Source organism: Caretta caretta, chromosome 1 (assembly GCF_965140235.1).
Source record: "Caretta caretta isolate rCarCar2 chromosome 1, rCarCar1.hap1, whole genome shotgun sequence".
Classification (NCBI taxonomy): Eukaryota; Metazoa; Chordata; order Testudines; family Cheloniidae; genus Caretta; species Caretta caretta.
The window spans coordinates 48,281,321-48,305,179 of record NC_134206.1 but is presented as its reverse complement, the minus strand read 5'-3'; the positions used below and the strand labels follow the sequence as shown (position 1 = coordinate 48,305,179).

Here is a 23,859-nt window from a genome sequence, read left to right as displayed (position 1 = left end):
ACGTTTGGGGACGGCATTTCCACCTGCAAACCGACCAGGCTGAGCGACAGTGGCTTCATACCACCACGGGAAAAAACAAAACACTTATTCGGTGGACTTTAGCTCTCCAAGATTTTGATTTCGACATACAACACATTTCAGGAGCTTCTAACAAAGTGGCTGATGCACTCTCCCGTGAAAGTTTCCCAGATTCAACTGGTCCAAATCGTCCTTAAGATGTGGGAAATATTGTTAGTCTTTATACAGTTAGTAGTATATTTAGAGATGCCTGGGTCTTATTAACTCTGTTTTCTCCTAGAGCTCCAGGAAGAAATCACAGCCAGTGTTTCACCCTATCTGTGATTTGGGGGGCGTGTCAAAAATATAAAGGGAAGGGTAACCACCTTTCTGTACATAGTGCTATAAAATCCCTCCTGGCCAGAGGCAACATCCTGTTACCTGTAAAGGGTTAAGAAGCTCAGCTAACCTGGCTGGCACCTGACCCAAAGGACCAATAAGGGAACAAGATACTTTCAAATCTTGGGGGGGGGAGGAGGAGGAGGAGGAGGAGGAAAGACTTTTGTTTGTGCTCTTTGTTTACGTGGTTGTTCTCTCTTGGGACAGAGAGGCCAGACAGAAATCCATCTTCTCCAACCCATCCTAATCCAAGTCTCCAATATTGCAACCAATATAGGTAAGCCAGGCAAGGTGGATTAGTTTATCTTTTGTTTTATGTGAATTTTCCCTGTGTTAAGAGGGAGGTTTATTCCTATTTTCTGTAACTTTAAGGTTTTGCCCAGAGGGGGATCCTCTGTGTTTTGAATCTGAATACCCTGTAAAGTATTTTCCATCTTGATTTTACAGAGATGATTTTTACCTCTTTTTTTTTTTTTTTTTAATAAAATCCTTTTAAGAACCTGACTGATTTTTCCATTGTTCCAAGATCCAGGGGTTTGGGTCTTTGATGTTTTGTAGCAAATTGGTTAGGATATTATTCTCAAGCCTCCCCAGGAAAGGGGGTGTGTAGAGCTTGGGGGGATATTCTGGGGGAAGACGTCTCCAAGTGGTCTCTTTCCCTGTTCTTTGTTTAAAACGCTTGGTGGTGGCAGCATACTGTTCAAAGCCAAGGCAAAGTTTGTACCCTGGGGAAATTTTTAACCTAAGCTGGTAAGAAAAAGCTCAGGGGGTCTTTCATGCGGGTCCCCACATCTGTACCCTAGAGTTCAGAGTGAGGAAGGAACCCTGACACAGCCAACGAGAGGGGTCGCAGGGACCAGCCAGTCAGGGCCCAGAAGGCTCATATAAAAGGAGCTGAAAGGGCTGGATAGATCAGTCTGCTTGCTGGGACTGAGGAAGCTAGAGGAGCTCCTGGCTGACTGCAGGGGCTAAGGCAGGTAGTTGCTGGCAGGGAGCAGGAAAGCGAGGGAAGAGTTTCTGGATGGCTACCAAGACTCAATTAAGATGGGCTACAGGGAAGCGGCCCAGGGAAATGTAATTAGTTAAAGGGACATGGTATGTGGCTGCTACTTAGAGGGTCCCTGGGCTGGGACTTGGAGTAGTGGATGGGCCTGGGTCTCTCCTCCCACCCCCAACAGCCATTGGGAAAGTGGCTTTTCCCTGAGAGAAGGGAATTTAGACAGGCCTATGGAAGGGACTGTACGTGGACCTGTTCCGGCCCCCCTGGAAGGGGGCTGAACTGAGACTGACCCAGCTGGATACCTGGGGTCACAGAACTAAAGAGCAGGTGAAGAGCCTCCAGGGATGAAGCCCTGGGGGGTGCTGCTCCATCCTGGAGCAGGAACCTTCACACATAAGCTGACCACCTAGGGTACTGAGAAAGGACTTGTTGGTCAGACTGAGGACCGAGCCCAGGGCGAGCTAAAGAGACATTGCCAACAGAGGGGTACCTGTACCATGATGGGCCCAGTTGGATTGTTGAAGGACTGAGCCCAGGGAGGGCTGTAGGACATTTTGGACTTATACTCCAGAAGGAGTTTGTTTGTTTGCAAACGGACTGTGAGAGAGACTTGGCGGGAGGGCTGAGTCACCAAAGACCCGCCTGACAAGCACAGCAGCTGACGGGTCACCGTGAGCCTAGAAATTGAGAAACTGCAGGCACGCAAACACTCAACTGGGGGTGCTCATGAGAGGCGGGTGCCACCCCATTACATATTCACTATCATGGTTAAGCCTTTCTTTGCTCCTTCTACAATAGCCTGCAGGCCAGTGTGGCAGTCTGTATGAGAATACACTGGCTCACAATCAAAAATGTAAATAATGAAACTTTGTTTACTATTTTCACTATGAAAAGTTTCTCCGTTACAGAAGGATGTTTATTTTTATTACGTTTTATGCACTTTTCAGTTAGAGAGTTTCTCCATCTTGGAAGATGGCCTGGACATTTTCAACATTCTTTTGAATGGGTACATGAAAAGTGAACTCTATAGTCTGCCTCACATGGCATATCCCATAAAGATATTTGTTCTGCTACTTAGCATTATACTAGTGTTTCCACATGTGCTTAACATATATTTATCTAAGTTTTTACAAATCTACTATACTATTCGACCTTTAGAGTTGTAGTCTCACAATTAAGTCCTTACAATTCAGTTACATTCTAAGAAGCAACTTGATAAAAAAATACCACTGTGAGGTATTAAGCTTATTGTCTCAATGACTTTCATATCACAGATAGTTTATAAATAAGCTGGATTTTTCTAACTATCAGCTCTGCAAATGGCTAGCTGTTCTATTGCTAGCTCATGTATCATCACCAAAAGATTCTGGAATTAGCAGTTAACAAACAATACTGTTGAGTAATAAGGTGCCATTTTACATAGTGACTGATCTAAGCATAACTGTACTTTAACACTACTAGTAAAGCAGCTGTAAGTAAAGAGAAAATAAGCATTACGCAAGACCACTGACAGAACATGAGGATACATATACATTTCAGTATGGGACTACTATAGCTTTGACGAAGAAGAATTTGTTTACTTACCTATGTTTATTTTATTTGATTTTCCACTTTTTTCAGACTCCTGTTTTAAGAAAAGAAAAAACCATGAGGATGCCGACAAAAATCCTAATGTTTGCTTCCAGAGATCTAAATAATGAAGTGTTCATCAGGTTCTATCCGAATTCTTAGCATGTTTTAACAGACTCTAGGATTAAAAAAGTCCTAGAGTAAAGCCTTTCAACCCTCAGGGACAGCTATTTAATATAATCAGGACATTTTCTACATGGTCATACAATGATTGAAGCAATGTATTTGCATATTTAAAGAATCATTGAAAAGCATTTTATAATGCTTATTTTTTAACAAATTCCTCCATAATTAGATTTGTATTACTGTGAGCATTTTACTTTTTTTAAAAACGTCCTTTGTGGATACCAGTTGTGACTAAACACATAAAAAGGTACAAAACACAGAAAAAAAAAACATAGCAAATTCAGGAACTCCTCATTCATACATGATCCGCTACCACATGTCTCTTGAGATAAACAAGATGGATGCGGTAATACCTTTTATTGGACCAATTTCTGTTGGTGAGAGAGACAAGCTTTCAAGCCACAGTGCCCTTTTTCAGGTCTGGAAAGGTTCTTCCAGCATCACAGCACAAGGCAAGGCGGAACAGAGGGTTTAGCTTAAATAGTTAGCACACACACCTCTACCCCGATATAACGCGGTCCTCAGAAGACAAAAAAAAAAAAAAAAGCTTACATTGAGCTCTTCTTCTGGTCCGGGTAACCCATTCCAGTGCTTCAGATATAGAGTGATCGCTCTCTGAAAAGTAAAAAAAACCAACAACAAAAAACGAGGAGTCCTTGTGGCACCTTAGAGACTAACAAATTTATTTGGGTTTAAGCTTTCGTGGGCCAGAACCCATTCTAGCCCATGAAAACTTATGCCCAAATAAATTTGTTAGTGTCTAAGGTGCCACAAGGACTCCTCGTTTTTTTTGCTGATACAGACTAACATGGCTACCACTAAAACCTGTCATCTCTGAAAAGTGTTCACTAACAAGTGATGTGGTGTTTTTGTCTTATTTTCCAGTGATAGTTCATTTGAGAGCATAGTGATTGTCTGGTTTCACTCACATAGTTCTTGAGGTAAGCTCCTCACAGAACAAGAGATATCAATTGGACAAGAAACTGGATATGAGTCAGCAGTGTGCCCTTGTTGCCAAGAAGGCTAACGACATATTGGGCTGCATTAGTAGGAGCATTGCCCGCAGATTGCGGGAAGTGATTCTTCCTCTCTATTTGGCACTGGTGAGGCCACATCTGGAGCATTGCATCCAGTTTTGGGCCCCCCACTAGAGAAAGGATGTGGACAAATTGGAGAGAGTCCAGCGGAGGGCAATGAAAATTTTTAGGGGGCTGGGGTACATGACTTATGAGGAGAGGCTGAGGGAACTGGGGTTATTTAGTCTGCAGAAAAGAAGAGTTGGGGGGGGCGGCATTTGATAGCAGCCTTCAGTATCTAAAGGGGGGTTCCAAAGAGGATGGAGCTAGGCTGTTCTCAGTAGTGGCAGATGACAGAACAAGGAGCAGTGGTCTCAAGTTGCAGTGGGGGAGGTCTAGGTTGGATATTAGGAAACACTATTTCACTAGGAGGATTGTGAAGCCCTGGAATGGGTTACCTAGGGAGGTGGTGGAATCTCCATCCTTAGAGGTTTTTAAGGTCCGACTTGACAAAGCCCTGGCTGGGATGATTTAGTTGGTGTTGCTCCTGCTTTGAGCAGGGGGTTGGGCTAGATGACCTCCTGAGATCTCTTCCAACCCTGAGGTTCTATGATTCTATCTCCAAGTGGCAATAGACCCTACCAGAGCAACAGATTCAAAACCTGCACTCCTATCTCCTCTGCTATAATGTTCAACACACCTTCAAGATCCATGGGTTCCACACATGCCTATCACAACATGTGGTGTTCCACATCCAGTGCACTAAATGCCCCAATAGCAACTGTGTGGGTGAAATCAGATAATCACTATACCCTCAAATTACACAGGAAAATAAGACAAAAACACCACGTCACTTGTGAGTGAACACTTTTCCTGTGCCAGCAATGCCCCTCTGCCATGTACATTGGCCAGACCGGACAGTCTCTGCGCAAAAGAATAAATGGACACAAATCAGACATCAAGAATTGTAACATTCAGAAACCATTAGGAGAGCACTTCAATCTCCCTGGACACTCAATAACAGACTTAAGTGTCCATTCTTCAACAAAAAAACTTCAAAACCAGACTTCAACAAGAAACTGCAGACTGGAATTAATTTGCAAACTTGACACCATCAAATTAGGCCTGAATAAAGACTGGGAGTGGCTGGGTCACTACCTCCCACTGTTGATACTCACACCTTCTTGTCAAGTGTTGGGAATGGGAATGGGTCACTTCCACCCTGATTGAATTGGCCTCGTTAGCACTGACCCCCACTTGGTAAGGCAACTCCCATCTTTTCATGTGCTTTATATTTAAACCTGCTTACTCTATTTTCCACTCAATGCATCTGATAAAGTGGGTTATATCCCACAAAAGTTTATGCCCAAATCCATTTGTTAGTCTCTAAGGTGCTACAAGGACTCCTTGTTGTTTTTTCACAGAGCGATCACTATATCTGACCAATCAGTCCTCATCCTCAAAGGAAATTTACACAACACTTTCAGAAGATGAGCCTGGGAGCTTATGTACTCTGACAGACACTAAAAATCATGGGCTTAACAGAAACACTGAATTTATGAGTTATTACAACAATCTGTAATCCTTTAAACCCCTCTTTTTGTCCTATGACTGCAGAGGTGTTAACGGACCACTTTACCTTGAATATTCCCTTACAATAAATGCAAACTACTTAAGCTAAACCCTCTGTTCCACCTTGCCTGGTGCTGTGATGCTGGAAGTACCTTTCCCAGACCAGAAGAAGAGCTCAATGTAAGCTTGAAAAATAGTCTCTCTCACCAATAGAAGCTGGTCCAATAAAAGATATTACCTCACTCACCTTGTCTCTCTAATATCCTGGGACTGACACAGCTATAACTGCATTGCATACTGAGATAAACAACATTCTTAAAGAAAACCCCTAAATCCAAGTTACACCATAGAATTCAAAGAAATACAAAAAGGCTGCTGCAGCTGCCCAAATAAACCCCCATAATTTCATGTTATACACATTTGTGATGGAATTTTAGCGGCGTGCTTAGAAACAGAGTAGTGACATTACAGCATCACAGAGGAAACCAAGACGTAAGTTCTAAAAATATCTGGGGAGCTTATTCAACTGATTCTGAATAAGCTGAAAACTGATTCGAAAGAGTGTGTGCTTGAGCTCGGCTGGCTGATAGAGAGACTAGGGGCTTGTCTACGCTGGCAATTTATAGCGCTGCAACTTTCTCGCTCAGGGGTGTGAAAAAACACCCCCCCAGAGGGCAGCAAGTTTCAGCGCTGTAACATGCCAGTATAGACAGTGCACCAGCACTGGGAGCTGCGCCCCTCGTGGAGGTGGGTTTTTTTTCTCTCCCAGTGCTCTGCCGCGACCACACAAGGCATGTTAAAGTGCTGCCACGGCAGCGCTTTAGTGTTGCCAGCGTAGACTAGCCCTAAGTTTAATAGCAGCTTGGGCTTCCTACAAAAGTTCTAAAAAGAAAAAAGTCCCAGTTTGCATAGTTTCTCACTGATAGCACCTCTTCAATGCCTCCATTTCCCCACATGTAAAATCAAGATAAATATCTATTTCACAGGGATAGCATAAGGTTTAACTACGTTTAAAAAGTGTTTTGAGATGCTTAGAGGGAACGGACTAAGTACACAAGTACTGTTTATTTATTGTTAAATAGTGAACTTATTTTTAATTCCCCTACCATTGTGTCTATTAATTCCTGACTATAAATAGAACCCCCCCCCCCGACATTCTTTATCATTTTTCATTTTATTTTTTGGGCAGTTTGTTTTATCCACAGAGGAAAAGAAGACATGTCAGGTCCTGCCCCTTGGGGGATGAGAGGCAGTGAGGGATTGCGAAGTGTGGGGTGGCCAGGCCGAAGCTGAGCAGCACTGCAACCCTGTGTATGGAGTTCACAAACTCCTCAAGCAGGGAGCAAGGCCAAGCCTCAGGGGACAATAGCCAAAGGAGCTATCACTGCGGGGTAAGTTTTTCATTTTAATTCTTCATACACATTGGTTTTTATTTTATTTTGTGTTATTCTGCATGTGCAAAAACCTGGGGCTCTGACTGTAAATCCCTCTCCTCCTTCCCATTATCTCCATCTAATTCTTTGGTGATTTGTTGGGAATCTCTCCCTCAATGAGACCCCACCTTTCATACCCACATATGAGTTACAGTAACCAAGCCTGGAAATCACAAATGTATGAAATCTGTGTCCGACAGAATGAGATGCAAACTGGGCTGGTAGTCTAAAGCTTGATCTACACTATAGAGTTAGGTCAACGTAAGGCAGCTTGCATCAATCTAATTCTGTAAGTGTCTACGCTACAACATTGCTCCCGCTGATTTAAATTGCCCACTACACCAACCTAATAACTCCACCTCCACGAGAGGCATAGCACTTAGGCTGATGTAGTTAGAGTGACGCATTGTCTGTGTAGAGACTATATTACTTACACAGCCAGAAGCTGGCCACTCTGGGGCAGGGCTGCTCCAGCTGTCAGTGCCCCACAATATCCCAAACAGTTAAGTCAGTAGAAGCACTCCTGATTAGGTCACGCAACACTGACAGCAGGGGCATAGTGTGGTCATGAACCACTGCAGTAATTACTGCAGTGGCTGTACGTCAACCTACTTAATTTTGTAGTCGAGACAAGGCGTCAGTCTAGTTTCCAGAAAACAGGTATCCACCTTGGAAAACACACCTTCACAACTGTCACCCTCAGTAACAGTGGCAGCAAAGTAGACAAGGGCAGAATAGTCATGAAGAGTAGGCCAATGACTTTTGAAGATAGACCTTCCATGCAGATGTATGATGCACACATAACCTTGCTCTCTGACAGCGATGTCGGAGAGTATCTGGGAGAGATACTTACTCTTTCTGGACATACAGCTCTCAGACTCAAAATAATTTGTAAAAACAAACAGGGCAAAACCTGATATCAGTTGGTTGTTATTTTTAAAATTAAAACTAACACAAACAAAATGCATTTTATTTGTTAGTTTGATCTAGAAACATAATAAAAAGAGCAGTCATCTAATTCTCTGGGCATTCTTAACAGTTTTTTTTAAAATACACTAAAATAAGCAGACCCAACAATTTCCCCAGATCAACTCAATACACAGCCTCAACATAAATATAACAAATCAATCAACTACACACAAAATCCCCACAGTCCAACACCTAGCATAACCAACACATTTCATAAGCCAAGGAGAAAGACAAGCCTTGCACATGAACATAAACAAAACAGAAGCTGGATTTCATTTGTAATCCACAATGCTTCTACCCTGGACGTGTGCCTCTCAGCCTACCAGTAAGCCATCCTCTAACTCTCTCAGATATGTCTACACTACAGCTGGGAAGGGTGATTTCCAGTACAGGTAGACAGACTCACTCTAGCTTGCTCACCTTAAACTAGCACGCTAAATATAGCCGTGTGGGCACTGCAGCACTCACAGCAGCTCGGGCTAGCCGCCCAAGTCCAAGCATGCTAACTTGAGGTGAGCTAGCACAAGTCTGTCGACCTGCACTGCGAATCACCCCTCCCAGCTACAGTGAGACATATCCTCAGATGCCCTCGATAATGGGAGCAATATTGGTCTTTGTGGCCCCTTCTCTGACCTTGAGTTAGCATTCATCCACAATGTTAAAGTAAAAGCCAGTTGAGAAATTTTCTCTAAAGAGTAAATTCTTTCAGGGGTCACAGATAGATAGGGGTTGCTTATTATAAACTGATAGAACAGTATTTACAGTATGCCATACAGTTCAGGAATGTCCTCCAAAACTGCCCAGTAATTCAAGTTTTTACTGGTAAGCACATAGGGTTGTATGGTGAAGCTTGGCACAGTTGTCACCTGTGTCATTTCTGTTCTACAAATAGAGGATTATAGTCTACAGAATTCTCAAGAGAGCACTTCTATAGGGATTAAGTTAATTTGAGTGAAGTTTTTGGAATTCTGACTTAATGGGAAGGACTTCATAACGCCCAAGACAAGTAAGAGCATACCCTGGAAAGTGACAGAAGCAAGATTTTCATTGTTTCTTTTAGTTCTACATTTGACTGAGAAGCTGCATTAGAAGTAGCCAAACAAAAAAGCATCTGATGGTAATGAAAATATGACAACTTATCTTTCATACTAGAATGCATGTATGTCAGTACCTCAAAAGTTTGTGGTACAGAAATCTGAATGTATTAAGATTAATGCTGGAGCAGCAATATCCAGCAAAAATTAAGATTTATGAACATATTAATTAGGTCTTTGACTGTGATGATGCCAAGAGATTACTGGATGCAAATTCTTCAGCTGATTAAGAATAAAAAGTGGATATTGCTCACAGAGTCTATCCCTGACTAATTCGTTTTTGGTTCTTTTTTTTTCTTTTTTTAAACCCCCAAAACCTAGCAATTTTGTTATTCAACTAAATGGGGGCAGGGATGGTTTTACCTGAATTTAGGAGTTACTTATGTGGTGTTCTCACAATATAAAAATTAGATATGCAAGTTTTATTTGCAGAGTGGCATGCATAGAAATATGTCAGATTTAATTTAGCAGAAAGGCACCATTTGATCCTCAAGTTATTCCATATTATTCAAAATCAACAAATAAGTAAAACTTAACACTTCCTATCCCCACCAAGCAGGTGTACATACATACATACATATACATACACACACGAAGTATACAATGAAAACTGGGAGGAGCTCTGTGTTGATAGTGTTGTGTGTTCAAAATTTACTCTGGATAACTTCGTCAACTGCTATCTGTTTATACTAACTACTAAGGTTTTTACTCTACTTTTAAATGAGTACTGGACAGGAAAAATGTTTCTGTCCTCCAATTACTAAACGCAATAATTTTATTTTTGAGTGACTTCTTGTCATGCCAAAGCACTCTGCTTACTGTACAAAAGAACCTACCTAAAATGTGATAATGAAAGACTTCAACTGACATTACCAACTGGCAAGACAGAAGAGGAAGACAGAGTAGGAAAGCAGCTACCACAATATGTGATCAGTACCACAAAAAATGAAAGAATTTGACAGTTGCAGGTCTCAGCAATGCAGATTTGGGGACTTCCATAGGCCAATTTATAATTGTATATATATAAAATTTATGTCTAAATTGCAAAACAAGTTTTACAACATTTCTGTTAGAAAAATGGATGTGTTAAATAAAATAAAGCTATAACTCTTAAAATACAATATCAAAATATATTAGATCCAGTTTAAGAAAGGGATTGAAATGAATAAAATCAATAAAGGACCAGGTGTGGTCATTCTAAGAACTCTTTGGGTAGGAAAAGCTGTAAAATAGAGGCTCTAGAAAAGTGGTATTACTAAAGATGTGCTAGGCGCCTCAGAGAAAATAAGGCAGCATTAGGTCCTGGCTCCAATGAAATCAATGACAAAGACCTCATTGAGTTCAAAGGGATCAGAATTTTACCCACAGTCTCTTCCCCAAAGATTTTATAATCTAGATGGTACATTACTGCTGCTACAGAATTAGAATTTACTACCTGTGATACCAGTCGCTCAATCTGTTCCTTTGCATCTTCAGCAGCTACACTTACAGCCAAAGCTGGGGAAAAAAAAAAAGCAAAAATAATATATTTTTTCAAAATACAGTAGTTGATCATCACATTGGACAAAGTTCTGCCTTTTTAGAACAAGAAAGCAACTTAGATAATAGTCACTTAATGTGGAGAATATTTGTGATAATCTTTTCAACCACTAGACAATCTGCTGTTTGAGAAGCTGCACTGATCTAGCCTGACAATTCTGTTATCATACATTTCTGAACAGAAAATTGTTCTTTGATGTGAAGCCAACTGATTTTGGCTTCAAGTCAAAATAAATCTCATTTAAAAAAAGAAAAAACATCTGGCCAGTCCAATGATTCAGATGATAGTGCAATGTATCATATGGGAGGACTTAGATTTCACTCTACCCTGAGGTTAAGGGTTGTGTTTATTATAGAGAAGACCCACTGGAAATCCAGCGTGAAGGCGAGTTCATACACAAACTCTCTGAAATAATGTCAGGAGCTGGCATAAAACTATCATAACTGAAGAGGGCCATCATATTTCTTGATCACATACTCTGAACAGCAAGCAGTATAGCCGTTTTTAATGCATGGGGAAAGGAGGTCCAATTAGGAATTAACAGGGTGAAGAGAGGCCCAGGCTCCCAATTTGGACTGACCTAATATTATCTTGAGTCCCTGCCCACTGGTAAGTTGAAATTGCCTTAGGAGCACACACGTCCACATTAATTTCTTTCTAACCTTTAAGTAATTAAAATTTGAAAAAAAGATTTTTATTAATTTTTCTGCTTCCTTCCCAATGTAACTTTTTAGCCAATTATGTCTCAATTTACCTGCCTGTAAAATGGGGATTATATTTACCTCAGGGGGCTGAGGCTTTGAAAAGATTGTTAAGATTTTTTTTTTAAATTAAAGGTGACAAAGAAGTCAAAAGTATTCTGAACCAAAACTGCTATAATTTAAGGAAAGATCCAAAGACTCCACTCAGCCTGGTCACTTATTACACAATTACTGTTTCCCTTGACACCAAGAAAGCCTTCTACTGGGTCAGATGAAGTTTCTTATTGCGGCTTTTAAACATATAAAGTTTGGAATGAAGTTTTTAAAAAATGAATAGCTACTCTTTATAAATCTGCTTAGCCAGAATACTAGTAAATAGTATCCCCACTAGGCATCTTGTAATTTAGGAGAAGGAATAGGCAGGATTGTCCCAACTCTTTTGTTTTTTCATTTCTGGTTATCCATAGTCCTATACCCTTTAAATTGGAGCCCAAATGTCACTAAATATCTAGGAACTGTATTTCATGATGACATCCCAGCTACTGTTGAAACTGATCTCTAACTCATACCAGTGGAGACAAGAAAACAGTGGTAAACAGCCACCCCAAAACATCTAATGGGGAAGACTTGATTTGATTAAGGCCCCTGTTCTTTCAGGGGTTATGCATGGGAAGACCCATGGGATTCAATGGCACTCTCCATTAGTGCAGGGGGTCTACCCGCACAATGTTATTTATTTTCAAATCAGACTAAGAAATCATTTTGCACTCCTATTTTGAAAGGACACAACGTGTTTTGAGAACTCCAGTGTTTTCTAATGAACAACAAAGGCTACACTACCACTTTTGTTAGTATAACTTATGTCGCTTAGGGGTGTGAAAAAACACATACCCCTGAGCGACATGGGCTATACCGACAGAAGCGCCGGTGTAAACAGTGCTATGTTGGCAAGAAAACTTCTCCCGCCAACATAATAAAACCATCTGCACAAGCGGTGGTAGCTATGTCAGCTAGCGAGCTCTCTCCCGCTGGCATAGAGTGGCTACACGAGTGATCTTACCAAGGTGCAGCTGCATTGGTTCAGCTGTGCCGCTGTAAGCTCACTAGTGCAGACATTGCCAAACACTAATTTTATACCTCTCTGAAAACCTCAAAATCTTATCCTCTATCTACTATATGAATCAAAATAACTGCATTTGGAGCACTACACGAGGAATACCTTGCATAGGCAAAACAGCTCCATGTCCTCTATTTGACAGAATTCTAATTTCAAGATTAATGCAAGAAATCATCCTTTGGGAAACTTAATATTCGCAAGGCATTAACCTGAAAATGATGTATCACCAGGTAAATTGTGTTGCTTTGCATGACTGCAACATAAATATAGAGTTTCATTATTCTCGATTTTTAACATGCCAGTGAGGGGTTGCATAAAGGGATCTGACTTTAATATGCAACTGAGACTGAAAAGAAATACTTCCTTTCTCATCAGATCTTTAAATAACTCACACAACACAGCTTCTGAGATTTATAAAATATTAATTTACAGGATCCTTAAAATAAATCAAGGCTTACACAGCTAACCTGGAAAAAAGACTGTACTATATCCTTGACAGCACAGAAGAAAATCTAAGGAGTTATTTAGAGATGAAGTAGGTTATAAATCTCTTTTTTATATTGTCAAAAGGTACATGGAGACCACACGCCTTAGAAACATAGAATATCAGGGTTGGAAGGGACCTCAGGAGGCCATCGAGTCCAACCCCCTGCTCAAAGCAGGACGGATCCCCAATTAAATCATCCCAGCCAGGGCTTTGTCAAGCCTGACCTTAAAAACTTCTCAGGAAGGAGATTCCACCACCTCCCTAGGAAACACATTCCAGTGTTTCACCACCCTCCTAGTGAAAGTTTTTCCTAATATCCAACCTAAATCTTCCCCACTGCAACTTGAGACCATTATTCCTTGTTCTGTCATCTGCTACCACTGAGAACAGTCTAGATCCATCCTCTTTGGAACCCCCTTTCAGGTAGTTGAAAGCAGCTATCAAATCCCCCCTCATTCTTCTCTTCCGCAGACTAAACATATCCAGTTCCCTCAGCCTCTCCTAAGTCATGTGTTCCAGTCCCCTAATCATTTTTGTTGCCCTCCGCTGGACTCTTTCCAATTTTTCCACATCCTTCTTGTAGTGTGGGGCCCAAAACTGGACACAGTACTCCAGATGAGGCCTCACCAGTGTCGAAGAGAGGGGACCGATCACGTCCCTCGATCTGCTGGCAGTGCTCCTATGTATACATACCAAAATGCCATTGGCCTTCTTGGCAACAAGGGCACACTGCTGACTCATATCCAGCTTCTCGTCCACTGTAACCCTTGGGTCCTTTTCTGCAGAACTGCTGCCCAGCCATTCAGTCCCTAGCCTGTAGCGGTGCATTGGATTCTTCTGTCCTAAGTGCAGGACTCTGCACTTATCCTTATTGAACCTCATCAGATTTCTTTTGGCCCAATCCTCCAATTTGTCTAGGTCCCTCTGTATCCTATCCCTACCCTCCAGCGTATCTACCTCTCCTCCCAGTTTAGTGTGATCTGCAAACTTGCTGAGGGTGCAATCCACACCATCCTCCAGATCATTTTTGAAGATATTGAACAAAACCGGCCCCAGGACCGACCCTTGGGGCACTCCACTTGATACCGGCTGCTGGCTAGACAAACTTTCCCTTGGTGAATCCATGCTGACTGTTCCTGACCACTTTCCTCTCCTCTAAGTGCTTCAGAATTGATTCCTTGAGGACCTGCTCCACGATTTTTCCAGGGACTGAGGTGAGGCTGACTGGCCTGTAGTTCCCAGAATCCTCCTTCTTCCCTTTTTTAAAGATGGGCACTACATTAGCCTTTTTCCAGTCATCCAGGACTTCCCCCTCTTGCCATGAGTTTTCAAAGATAACGGCCAATGGCTCTGCAATCACATTCACCAACTCCTTTAGCACTCTCGGATGCAATGCATCTGGCCCCATGGACTTGTGCACGTCCAGCTTTTCTAAATAGTCCCGAAACACTTCTTTCTCCACAGAGGGCTGGTCACCTCCTCCCCATGCTGTGCTGCCCAGTGCAGTAATCTGGGAGCTGACCTTGTTCGTGAAGACAGAGGCAAAAAAAGCATTGAGTACATTAGCTTTTTCCACATCCTCTGTCACTAGGTTGCCTCCCTCATTCAGTAAGGGGCCCACACTTTCCTTGACTTTCTTTTTGTTGCTAACATACCTGAAGAAACCCTTCTTGTTACTCTTAACATCTCTTGCTAGCTGCAACTCCAGGTGTGATTTTGCCTTCCTGATTTCACTCCTGCATGCCCGAACAATATTTTTGTACTCTTCCCTGGTCATTTGTCCAATCTTCCACTTCTTGTAAGCTTCTTTTTTGTATTTAAGATCAGCAAGGATTTCACTGTTAAGCCAAGCTGGTTGCCTGCCATATTTACTATTCTTTCTACACATCGGGATGGTTTGTCCCTGTAACCTCAATAAGGATTCTTTAAAATATAGCCAGCTCTCCTGGACACCTTTCCCCCTCATGTTATTCTCCCAGGGCATCCTGCCCATCAGTTCCCTGAGGGAGTCAAAGTCTGCTTTTCTGAAGTCCAGGGTCCGTATTCTGCTGCTTTCCTTTCTTCCTTGTGTCAGGATCCTGAACTCGACCATCTCATGGTCACTGCCTCCCAGGTTCCCATCCACTTTTGCTTCTCCTACTAATTCTTCCCAGTTTGTAAGCAGCAGCTCAAGAAGAGCTCTGCCCCAGTTGGTTCCTCCAGCACTTGCGCCAAGAAATTGTCCCTTACATTTTCCAAAAACTTCCTGGATTGTCTGTACACCGCTGTATTGCTCTCCCAGCAGATATCAGAGTGATTGAAGTCTCCCATGAGAACCAGGGCGTGCGATCTAGTAACTTCTGCGACTTGCCGGAAGAAAGCCTCGTCCACCTCATCCCCCTGGTCCGGTGGTCTATAGCAGACTCCCACCACGACACCACCCATGTTGCTCACACTTCTAAACTTAATCCAGAGACACTCAGGTTTTTCTGCAGTTTCATACTTGAGCTCTGAGCAGTCATACTGCTCTCTTACATACAGTGCAACTCCCCCATCTTTTCTGCCTTGCCTGTCCTTCCTGAACAGCTTATATCCATCCATGACAGTACTCCAGTCATGTGAGTTGTCCCACCAAGTCTCTGTTATTCCAATCACATCATAATTCCTTGACTTTGCCAGGACTTCCAGTTCTCCTTGCTTGTTTCCCAGGCTTCTTGCATTTGAGTATAGGCACTTGAGATAACCCGCTGATCGCCCCTCTTTCTCAGTATGAGGCAGAAGCCCTCCCCTCTCATGCACTCCTGCTTGTGCTTCCTCCCGGTATCCCACTTACCTCAGGGCTTTGGTCTCCTTCCCCTGGTGAACCTAGTTTAAAGCCCTCCTCATTGGTTAGCCAGCCTGCTTGCGAAGATGCTCTTCCCTCTCCATTAGGTGGAGCCCATCTCTGCCTAGCACTCCTCCTTCTTGGAACACCATCCCATGGTCAAAGAATCCAAAGCCTTCTCTCCGACACCACCTGCGTAGCCATTTGTTGACTTCCATGATTTGACAGTCTCTACCCAGGCCTTTTCCTTCCACAGGGAGGATGGACGAGAACACCACTTGCACCTCAAACTCCTTTATCCTTCTTCCCAGAGCCACGTAGTCTGCAGTGATCCGCTCAAGGCCATTCTTGGCAGTATCATTGGTGCCCACATGGAGAAGCAGGAAGGGGTAGTGATCCGAGGGCTTGATGAGTCTCAGCAGTCTCTCCGTCACATCGCGAATCTTAGCTCCTGGCAAGCAGCAGACTTCTTGGTTTTCCCGGTCGGGGCGGCAGATAGATGACTCAGTCCCCCTGAGGAGAGAGTACCCTTCTCTTGGGAGCGGTGGTTGTGGAACCCCCAACCCTAGGACAGTGCATCTCATGCCTTCTAATCGGCTGAGTCTCCTTCTGCTCCCTTCCCTCAGACGTATCATCTGGTCCACTCTCCGCTTTAGTACCTGTGGAGAGAACATGAAAACGGTTACTTACTTGTATGTGCGTTGCTGGTACATGGACGTTCCCCTTTTTTCTTCTGGAGGTCACATGATGCCAATTTTCTTCACCGTCCTCCTGTCCCCGATGTGCAGCCTGGTCTGAATCTTCAGAACCTTGTGCCCGTAGAAGCATATCCTGACGTCTGTCCAAGAAATCTTCAGCCTTGCTAAATCTGTTATTCCCATCTCCTACTTCTGCTGTTCACCTAGGACGCTCTCTCATATGCAGTTTCTGTGGCCACCAAAATTCACTTTTTGGACATAGTCCAGAAAAGTAATGACAATGGTAGTCTAAATATGTCACTATCCTTATTCCTGATAATTTTACATTCTCAGCCCTGCTCTTTTCCAACAGATAAGCACAAAAATTTACTTTGTATCCTTCGCACTAAGTGAACTGGGAAGACTTTTCAAATATTCACAGAGGCCACTAGTGGCTTTAGAGTTTAACATGCACAAATATTGAATTATCTTTTGGCAGACAATCAGTAGAAAATGACTGCTCAAAGAATTTCTTAACACTCAGGAACCACTCCCTCGGTAGATTACTCAGTGCTCTGAAAAGAAGACACAAGGCGGAGCTGAGCTGTAAACTCTTTGGAGTAGGGACTGTCTGACTGTTCTGTGCCAGTGAGGTCCTGGTCCAAGACTGGGGCTCCTAGGCACCACCACACTACACATAACAATAGTGATGTTCTCCAAACATTGCCACAAATTCAGACAATTGCAGTATGTTTCATTTAATGTTTCTTAGAAGAGACCTATTCTGTTCTCCAAACTCACAAGTACTCAAATGCCCACTCAGACCTCCCAATTCCAGAAACACTTCCAATCCCCTAATGTTTGTCAACCAATATACACATACACACACCCCTCGCATGGAATAGTTACCATGTTACATGATAATCATAAAAGTATTATGAGAAGAACTTGATTAGCTAGTGAATGTTCCAGTTGTGGAGGCACCAAGAGAAACCACATAAGTCAAACTCATTAACCAATTTATCTTGCAGGCAATCTTTACAATTGTCTAAGAAAAAAATAGTAAGGAAATCACATAAGTGTTACCTGCTATTTTAAGTTCACATTTTTCATATTTCAAATATTGTAGACTTTGACCTGGTTGGCACCTGTAGTTGTTTATGTGATTTGCACAGCAATCAGCCATAAGTTGAAAATGTCAAGTTCCAGTCCCCACCCTCTCTGGCTGGCTACCAGTAGCCATTCTGATTCTACTTCCATAGTAACTGAAGTTGAATAAGGTAAAGGCGAGCAGAGCACTTTTAGATATTTTAAAACCCCCGCTCTCCTGCTGGTAATAGCTCACCTTAAGTGATCACTCTCGTTACAGTCTGTATGGTAACATCCATTGTTTCATGTTCTCTGTGTATATAAATCTCCCCACTGTATTTTCCACTGAATGCATCCGATGAAGTGCGCTGTAGCTCACGAAAGCTTATGCTTAAATAAATTTGTTAGTCTCTAAGGTGCCACAAGTACTCCTTTTGTTTTTTCAGAAAAAGTCAGACTCCCTGGTTTTCAGCCGATTTCCACTAAAATTGGAAATTGAAATCCGGGAAAGTAAAATAACGACTTTTAATTACCATTGATCTTTTTCTAAAGTTCCCCATTACATTCATGAAAATTGGGATGGGAAAGGTCACTGGCAGATAGTATTGGAGAGGGAAAGCTCTCACTTATCTTTTCCATTACTCAACTGGTAAACAGCAGACTACTATGAACCTTCATTCTATAATAATAAAATGTTTTTCTTTACATTTAAAAGTGTTCCCTTTTAGAAACAAGAGGAGCTTCCACACACTTAAAATGATTAAAAAATTTTCATTTAAGGTACAAATATTTATAAGAGCAAAAGCATGGTATTACCAGATCAAACTAAAGCATATACCAAGGACCTAAAGGACATTTATCGTATATTCCTCTTTGAGGGCCTGACTTCAGGGAGTCCTTCCAGTTGAGGTGCTTTGCATTGGTCTCTTAACGAGGTAATGAAAAACTATGATATTATCCCTTACCTTATGAGAGTCTTTTCATGTGTTATTGTTTACATATGTCAAAAAACACTGTTAATAAACAGTTTTCAAAAATTTGAAATACTTGGGAACAGCTAGGTTTAGAATGCTGAAACAGCTGATATTACTGACTCTTGTAGGTACAGCATGCAAGACAGTCCTTGGACTTTTACTAATTATCATTTAATAAAGAGATCCTTTCAGCCTGGGTCTCTCTTTTGGTGCCCTGTATTATTTTGTTGCCTTTGTCAGATTCTCACAGCACTCCAGGGTTTCGGTAACAGCTACATTGCTGCTGTCGCTCAGACAGATCGAGGTCTTTGATACTGAGACAACCCAGGAGCAGTAAAGAGGCAAAATAAATCAGTCTTTTTATCTATTTACATTGAAGTTTTTATACCAACTCTTCTTGACTGCTACTGCCCTATTAACTTCAAAGGCTTCTAACCTAACCAGTAAAGAGAAAGCCTTGTTAGTGCTACAAACTTGTTAGGCCAGAGTTTTGAGGGGTACTGGGAGCTCCAGAACTCCAAACATAATGTAAGGCAATTAAAACAAGTCACATTTAATTTTTTAGATTAGCCCTTTAAAGAAGCAACTGAGACATCTATGAAAAAATATTCAGGCTGAAGTCACCTTTTAAACTATTAAAAATGATTCCTTAAATTGTTTATTATGTACACTATCTCTTTATATGAAATATAAGATGGGGGGGGGTTGGGTGGAGGGGGTCATTCTGTTGTGGTTCTTTATGAAAAAGTCCTGAGCCTAAGACTAAGTATAAAACTATGTAAATATTTTTCTCCACTGTACATGTTACCAGCAAATACATTTCATAGAAGAAAGTTCAAAGATATCTAATTACCCTTTTTGTAAAATGGCAATGGAAAAGAATGTTTACACTGTTGAGAAATATTCAACTTTCTGTCTGCCATCTCAAAATCACAGGATGCTTGTGAAAGAAGAGGCTGCTCTTAGCTTAAAAGAAATGGATATTTCTAAGACTATGCAAACTAAGGTTCTGATCCTGCAATGAGCTCCATGTGAGCAGATCCCTAGACCCATACTGACACCCATTGACTTAAACTGGGTCCACACACCTACAATTCCATTGCCCTCTCCCCCTTCTGAAGTTAATTAATTTTAAAGGTTTTTTTAAAAAACTGACTGACTTTCCCCTCACATAGCAATAAACTTGAAGCTGCTATTCTAAGGCTGGGATGACAATTTGGAGAATGGGAGATTCACCTTTATCAAGAAACCTGTTTCAGTGATATTTACAGTCAAGCAAAATCCTTCATCCTGAGAGGGACTGAAATATGGCTTTAAAAAGAGAGTGTCAGATAGTTTAATCCCAAAATGCAGTTAATTTGGTGAGGAAGATAAACTGTACAAGAAAGAAAAACCAGTATTTTTATTTGAGTTTGAAGTTTGTTTATATTTAAATATTCCCCTGCAGGGTTTGCAACCCCAGAAGTGTGTTAACGAAAAAGAACCAGATATCAAGGTTGGTTAATAACAAATTGACAATGCTATGTTATTCTCCAAGATGAGAAATGTTTTTTTTAAAAATCAGCACAAATAATGAAAAACAAATTAGATTTGGAAGAGTCTTTCATTTTTACCCATCCAGGCAGTGGTTTCCAAACTGTAATACATAGACCACTGGGCTGTGGAAAGCTGGCTGCTCACATGGGACTAACTCTCCTCTTTTATTCTCCCATCTGTCAAAGCACATTACAAGTCAGGTAAACCACATTAATACCGGGAAAGTATTTCCTTGTTTTATGTTAGCAATTGCTTCTTGCAATATCAAAAGATGGGGAGATGCTCCATGACACTCCTCTGTATTCAGAGGTGCTCCACACATCCTAAAAACCTTGCAGCACCCCCAGCCTAAACAGCTATTTGGACTAGAGGTATGAATTATTTGGTTTTTAAAACACTTGATTTTTACCTGACTGGGTCCCCATCCAGCCCTAAGAGTTGGCAATTTCTCTAGGACTCTACCTAGAGGTTGTGGAATCGCCCTAAGTGGAGATTTTTAAGAGCAGGTTGGACAAACACCTGTCAGGGCTGGTTTATGTTTCCCTGGTCCTGCACTGGGCTGGGGCTGGGACTCTCCAGCCCTACCTTGCTGTGATTCAGGCCCTACGCAACCACCAGCGCTTCACAAACAGCACCAGACACAACCCCAGCCCTGGCAACCCCCCTCCCGCCGCAGCCCGCGGGCTGGGGCTCTGTGGGAGGAGGCACCCCCCAAGGCTCCCCCGCCGGCCTCCAGGCAAGCGGAGGGAGGCTGCGGTCCCTTCCTCAGTGTCAGGGGAGCAGCGCGGGACCCTACCCTGTCCCGGAGCTCGCGGCCAACGGCCAGCAGCACCCCCGGGCGCCAGGCACAGGACTCCCGGCCCTCACCAGAGAGCCCCCTGCCCGGCGCGGGACGCCGGCCCAGCCCATCCCGCCAACAAACTTCGAGGGAGGCGGAACGTCCCTCCGCAGCCGTGTCCCCGCCCGCGGAAAGGAGGCGAGCGGCCGCTCCGGTGCCGCCTCCCCGCGTGCCCGGTCGCTCCCCCGCCAGCAGCGCGCAGACCGGAGCCCCCCCGGCCACTCACCCGGCGCGCAGATCGGCGGCAGGAGCAGCAGCGCGGGGAGCAGCCAGCCGCTGCCGCGCTCCCGAGGCATCCTGGCAGCGGCCACCGCCCGCGCGCGGAGGGGAGGGGAGCGGCGCGTCTGGCTCCCCGCCTCCCTCTGCAGCAGGAACTCAAGCCAGCGGCCTCGGGATGGTGCCTCTGCCGCCGCCAACCCGCCCCCGCTGGAGCGCGCCCGCCCGGCACAGCCGGGCGCCAGGAACCAGAGAGCTGCCGCGGCGCGTGAGAGGCGCCATCTAGCGGGCGGCAGGGGGAAGGGCGGCCCCGCGGGGCTCCACACACCTAGCGGCTGACGAGCCTGACGCACCGACCCCACCCTCCTGCAGAAACCCACCCGCCCACACCCCCACACCTCCTCACCCCCATCGTACTCCCCGCACGTTCCCCTCTCCCTAGAGCCCCCCATCCTGCACCCCACACACTCCCGAGACACCCCACCCTACTCCCCCACATCTCCTCAGAGACACCTCCATCCTACTCCCCAGGTGTCCTTTCTCTCAGAGACCCTCATTCTACACACACCCCCCAATATCCTCACACCCTCTGCCCCCAGAGGCACCTCCATCCTACTCCCCACACCTCTCCCCTTCCCCCAGAGATACCCATCCTACACCCCAACATCCTCACACCATCGCCACCCAGAGACACCTCCATCCTACTCCCCATAACTCCCCCTTCCCCCGGAGATTCCCCCCATACTATTCCACCACATCTTCACACACCCCACATCTCCCCAGAGACACCTCCACACACTCTTCCTATAGACACCTCCATCCTACTCCACACACCTCCCCACTCCCCCTAGAAGCTCCCCATCCTACATCTCCATCCTGCTCCCCCACATCTCCCCAGAGACACTTCCATCCTACTCCCCACTCCCCTCAGAAACCCGTCCGACATCCCCCACAGACACCTCCGTCCTACACCTCTATCCATCCCTCAGTCCCACTCAGAAACACCACTAACTCCTCACCACACCGCCAGCACCTCACACACACCAGTCCCACCCAGCAGAGACATCCAGCATCCCCATATGCACCTCAGCTCTCCCTCCACTGAGACCTAGCAGGGAGCAGCTACCATACAGATAGTTCCTTTACAGACACCTATAACTAGTCACTTATAACTAGGCTTGGAAGGATTAGATTTTGTATTCATAAGTGTCAGTATACACTGATTTCACCGCACACACACAAACCAATGAAACATATTTCCATCAATGATAATCAAAAGTTATGGATAGGCAAAGTAAGAACAATGCTGAATGAAAACTTAGTTTGATTTAAGGATATTTACTTTGTATATTTTGATGTGAAATTGACAATTTGTGTTTTAACAATTATAAAGCTTTAAATTTTTGAATCAACATCTATGGCAATTAAATAATTAATTGTGTGACACCCCCCCATAATTTCCCACAACTGTGAAATTTTAAATATATAAAAATAGAAAAAAGCTGAAATATACATTATCAATCAAAATTTTTAAAAATTGAATTCTGCCAAGCCTACTCATTTAGGGCCCTACCAAATTCACAGTCCATTTTGGTCAATTTCACTGTCATAGGATTTTAAAAATCATAACTTTCATGATTTCAGCTATTTAAATCTGAAATTTCATGGTGGTGTAATTGTAGGGGTCCTGACCCAAAAAGGAGTGGTGGTAGGGTCGCAAGGTTATTGTGGGGGAGGGGTTTGCAGTACTGCTACCCTTATTTCTGCACTGCTGCTGGTTGTGATGCTGCCTTCAGAGCTGGGAAGCTGGAGATCGGCGGCTGCTGGCCAGGAGCCCAGCTCTGAAGACAGAGCCACTGCCAGTAGCAGCACAGACATAAGGAAGACCTGGTATAGTGTTGCCACCCTTCTGCGCTGCTGCCTGCAGAACTGAGCCCTCAGACAGCAGCTGCCACTGTCGAGCCACCCAGCTCTGCAATCAGCAGCGCAGCCAAAGTAAGGATGGCTTGGTATGGTATTGCCACCCTTACTTCTGTGCTGCTGCTGGCGGGGCGCTGCCTTCAGAGCTGGACGCCTGGCCAACAGCCACAGCTCTCCAGCCACCCAGCTCTGAAGACAGCGCAGAAGTAAGGGTGGCAATTCTACGACCCCCCTGAAATAACCTTTTGGCTCCCGCTGCAACTCCCTTTTGGGTCAGGACCCCAATTTGAGAAATGCTGGTCTCCCCTGTGAAATCTGGTGTTTTATGTGTTTTTACCCTATACTATACAACTTTCACAGGAACACCAGATTTCACGGTTCATGACACATTTTTCGTAGCTATGAATTTGGTAGGGCCCTACTCATAATCCACCTAAGACATCAATCCCACCCACTCATCACACCACATCTCTCCCCATGCAACCCCTCTGATAGGCCCAACTCTCCAACATCTCCTGAAGACAGCACTCCTGCATACATAAACTTTCCTAGACATCCAGAACCTCACAAAGACACCAATCACACCCCAACAACTGGACCAAAGACACCCAGCATTCCATAGGATGGCCCTCACGCAGACCAAGCCCCCCCTTCCTCAGACAGACAGCAGCTATCACCCCCAAACAACTACTCCACAAACACCCAGCACTCCTACACAAAAATCCT

At 43.7% G+C, this 23,859-nt stretch overlaps 1 protein-coding gene across 6 annotated transcripts in view; it reads right to left on the bottom strand.

The window, feature by feature from the left end:
- The window catches only part of B3GLCT (beta 3-glucosyltransferase), a 145,822-nt gene extending 124,347 nt beyond the window's left edge, over positions 1-21,475 (bottom strand). For all 6 annotated transcript variants that reach the window (XM_048847064.2, XM_048847022.2, XM_048847058.2 and 3 more), the window contains exons 1-3: positions 21,224-21,475; positions 10,671-10,732; positions 2,981-3,020 (exon numbers count right to left, since the gene is read on the bottom strand). In XM_048847064.2, coding sequence (XP_048703021.2) covers positions 2,981-3,020; positions 10,671-10,732; positions 21,224-21,293 — 172 coding nt within the window. In that variant the 5' untranslated portion in view covers positions 21,294-21,475. The remainder of the gene's footprint in view (positions 1-2,980; positions 3,021-10,670; positions 10,733-21,223) is intronic.
- Between the last annotated feature and the right edge of the window lie 2,384 nt (positions 21,476-23,859).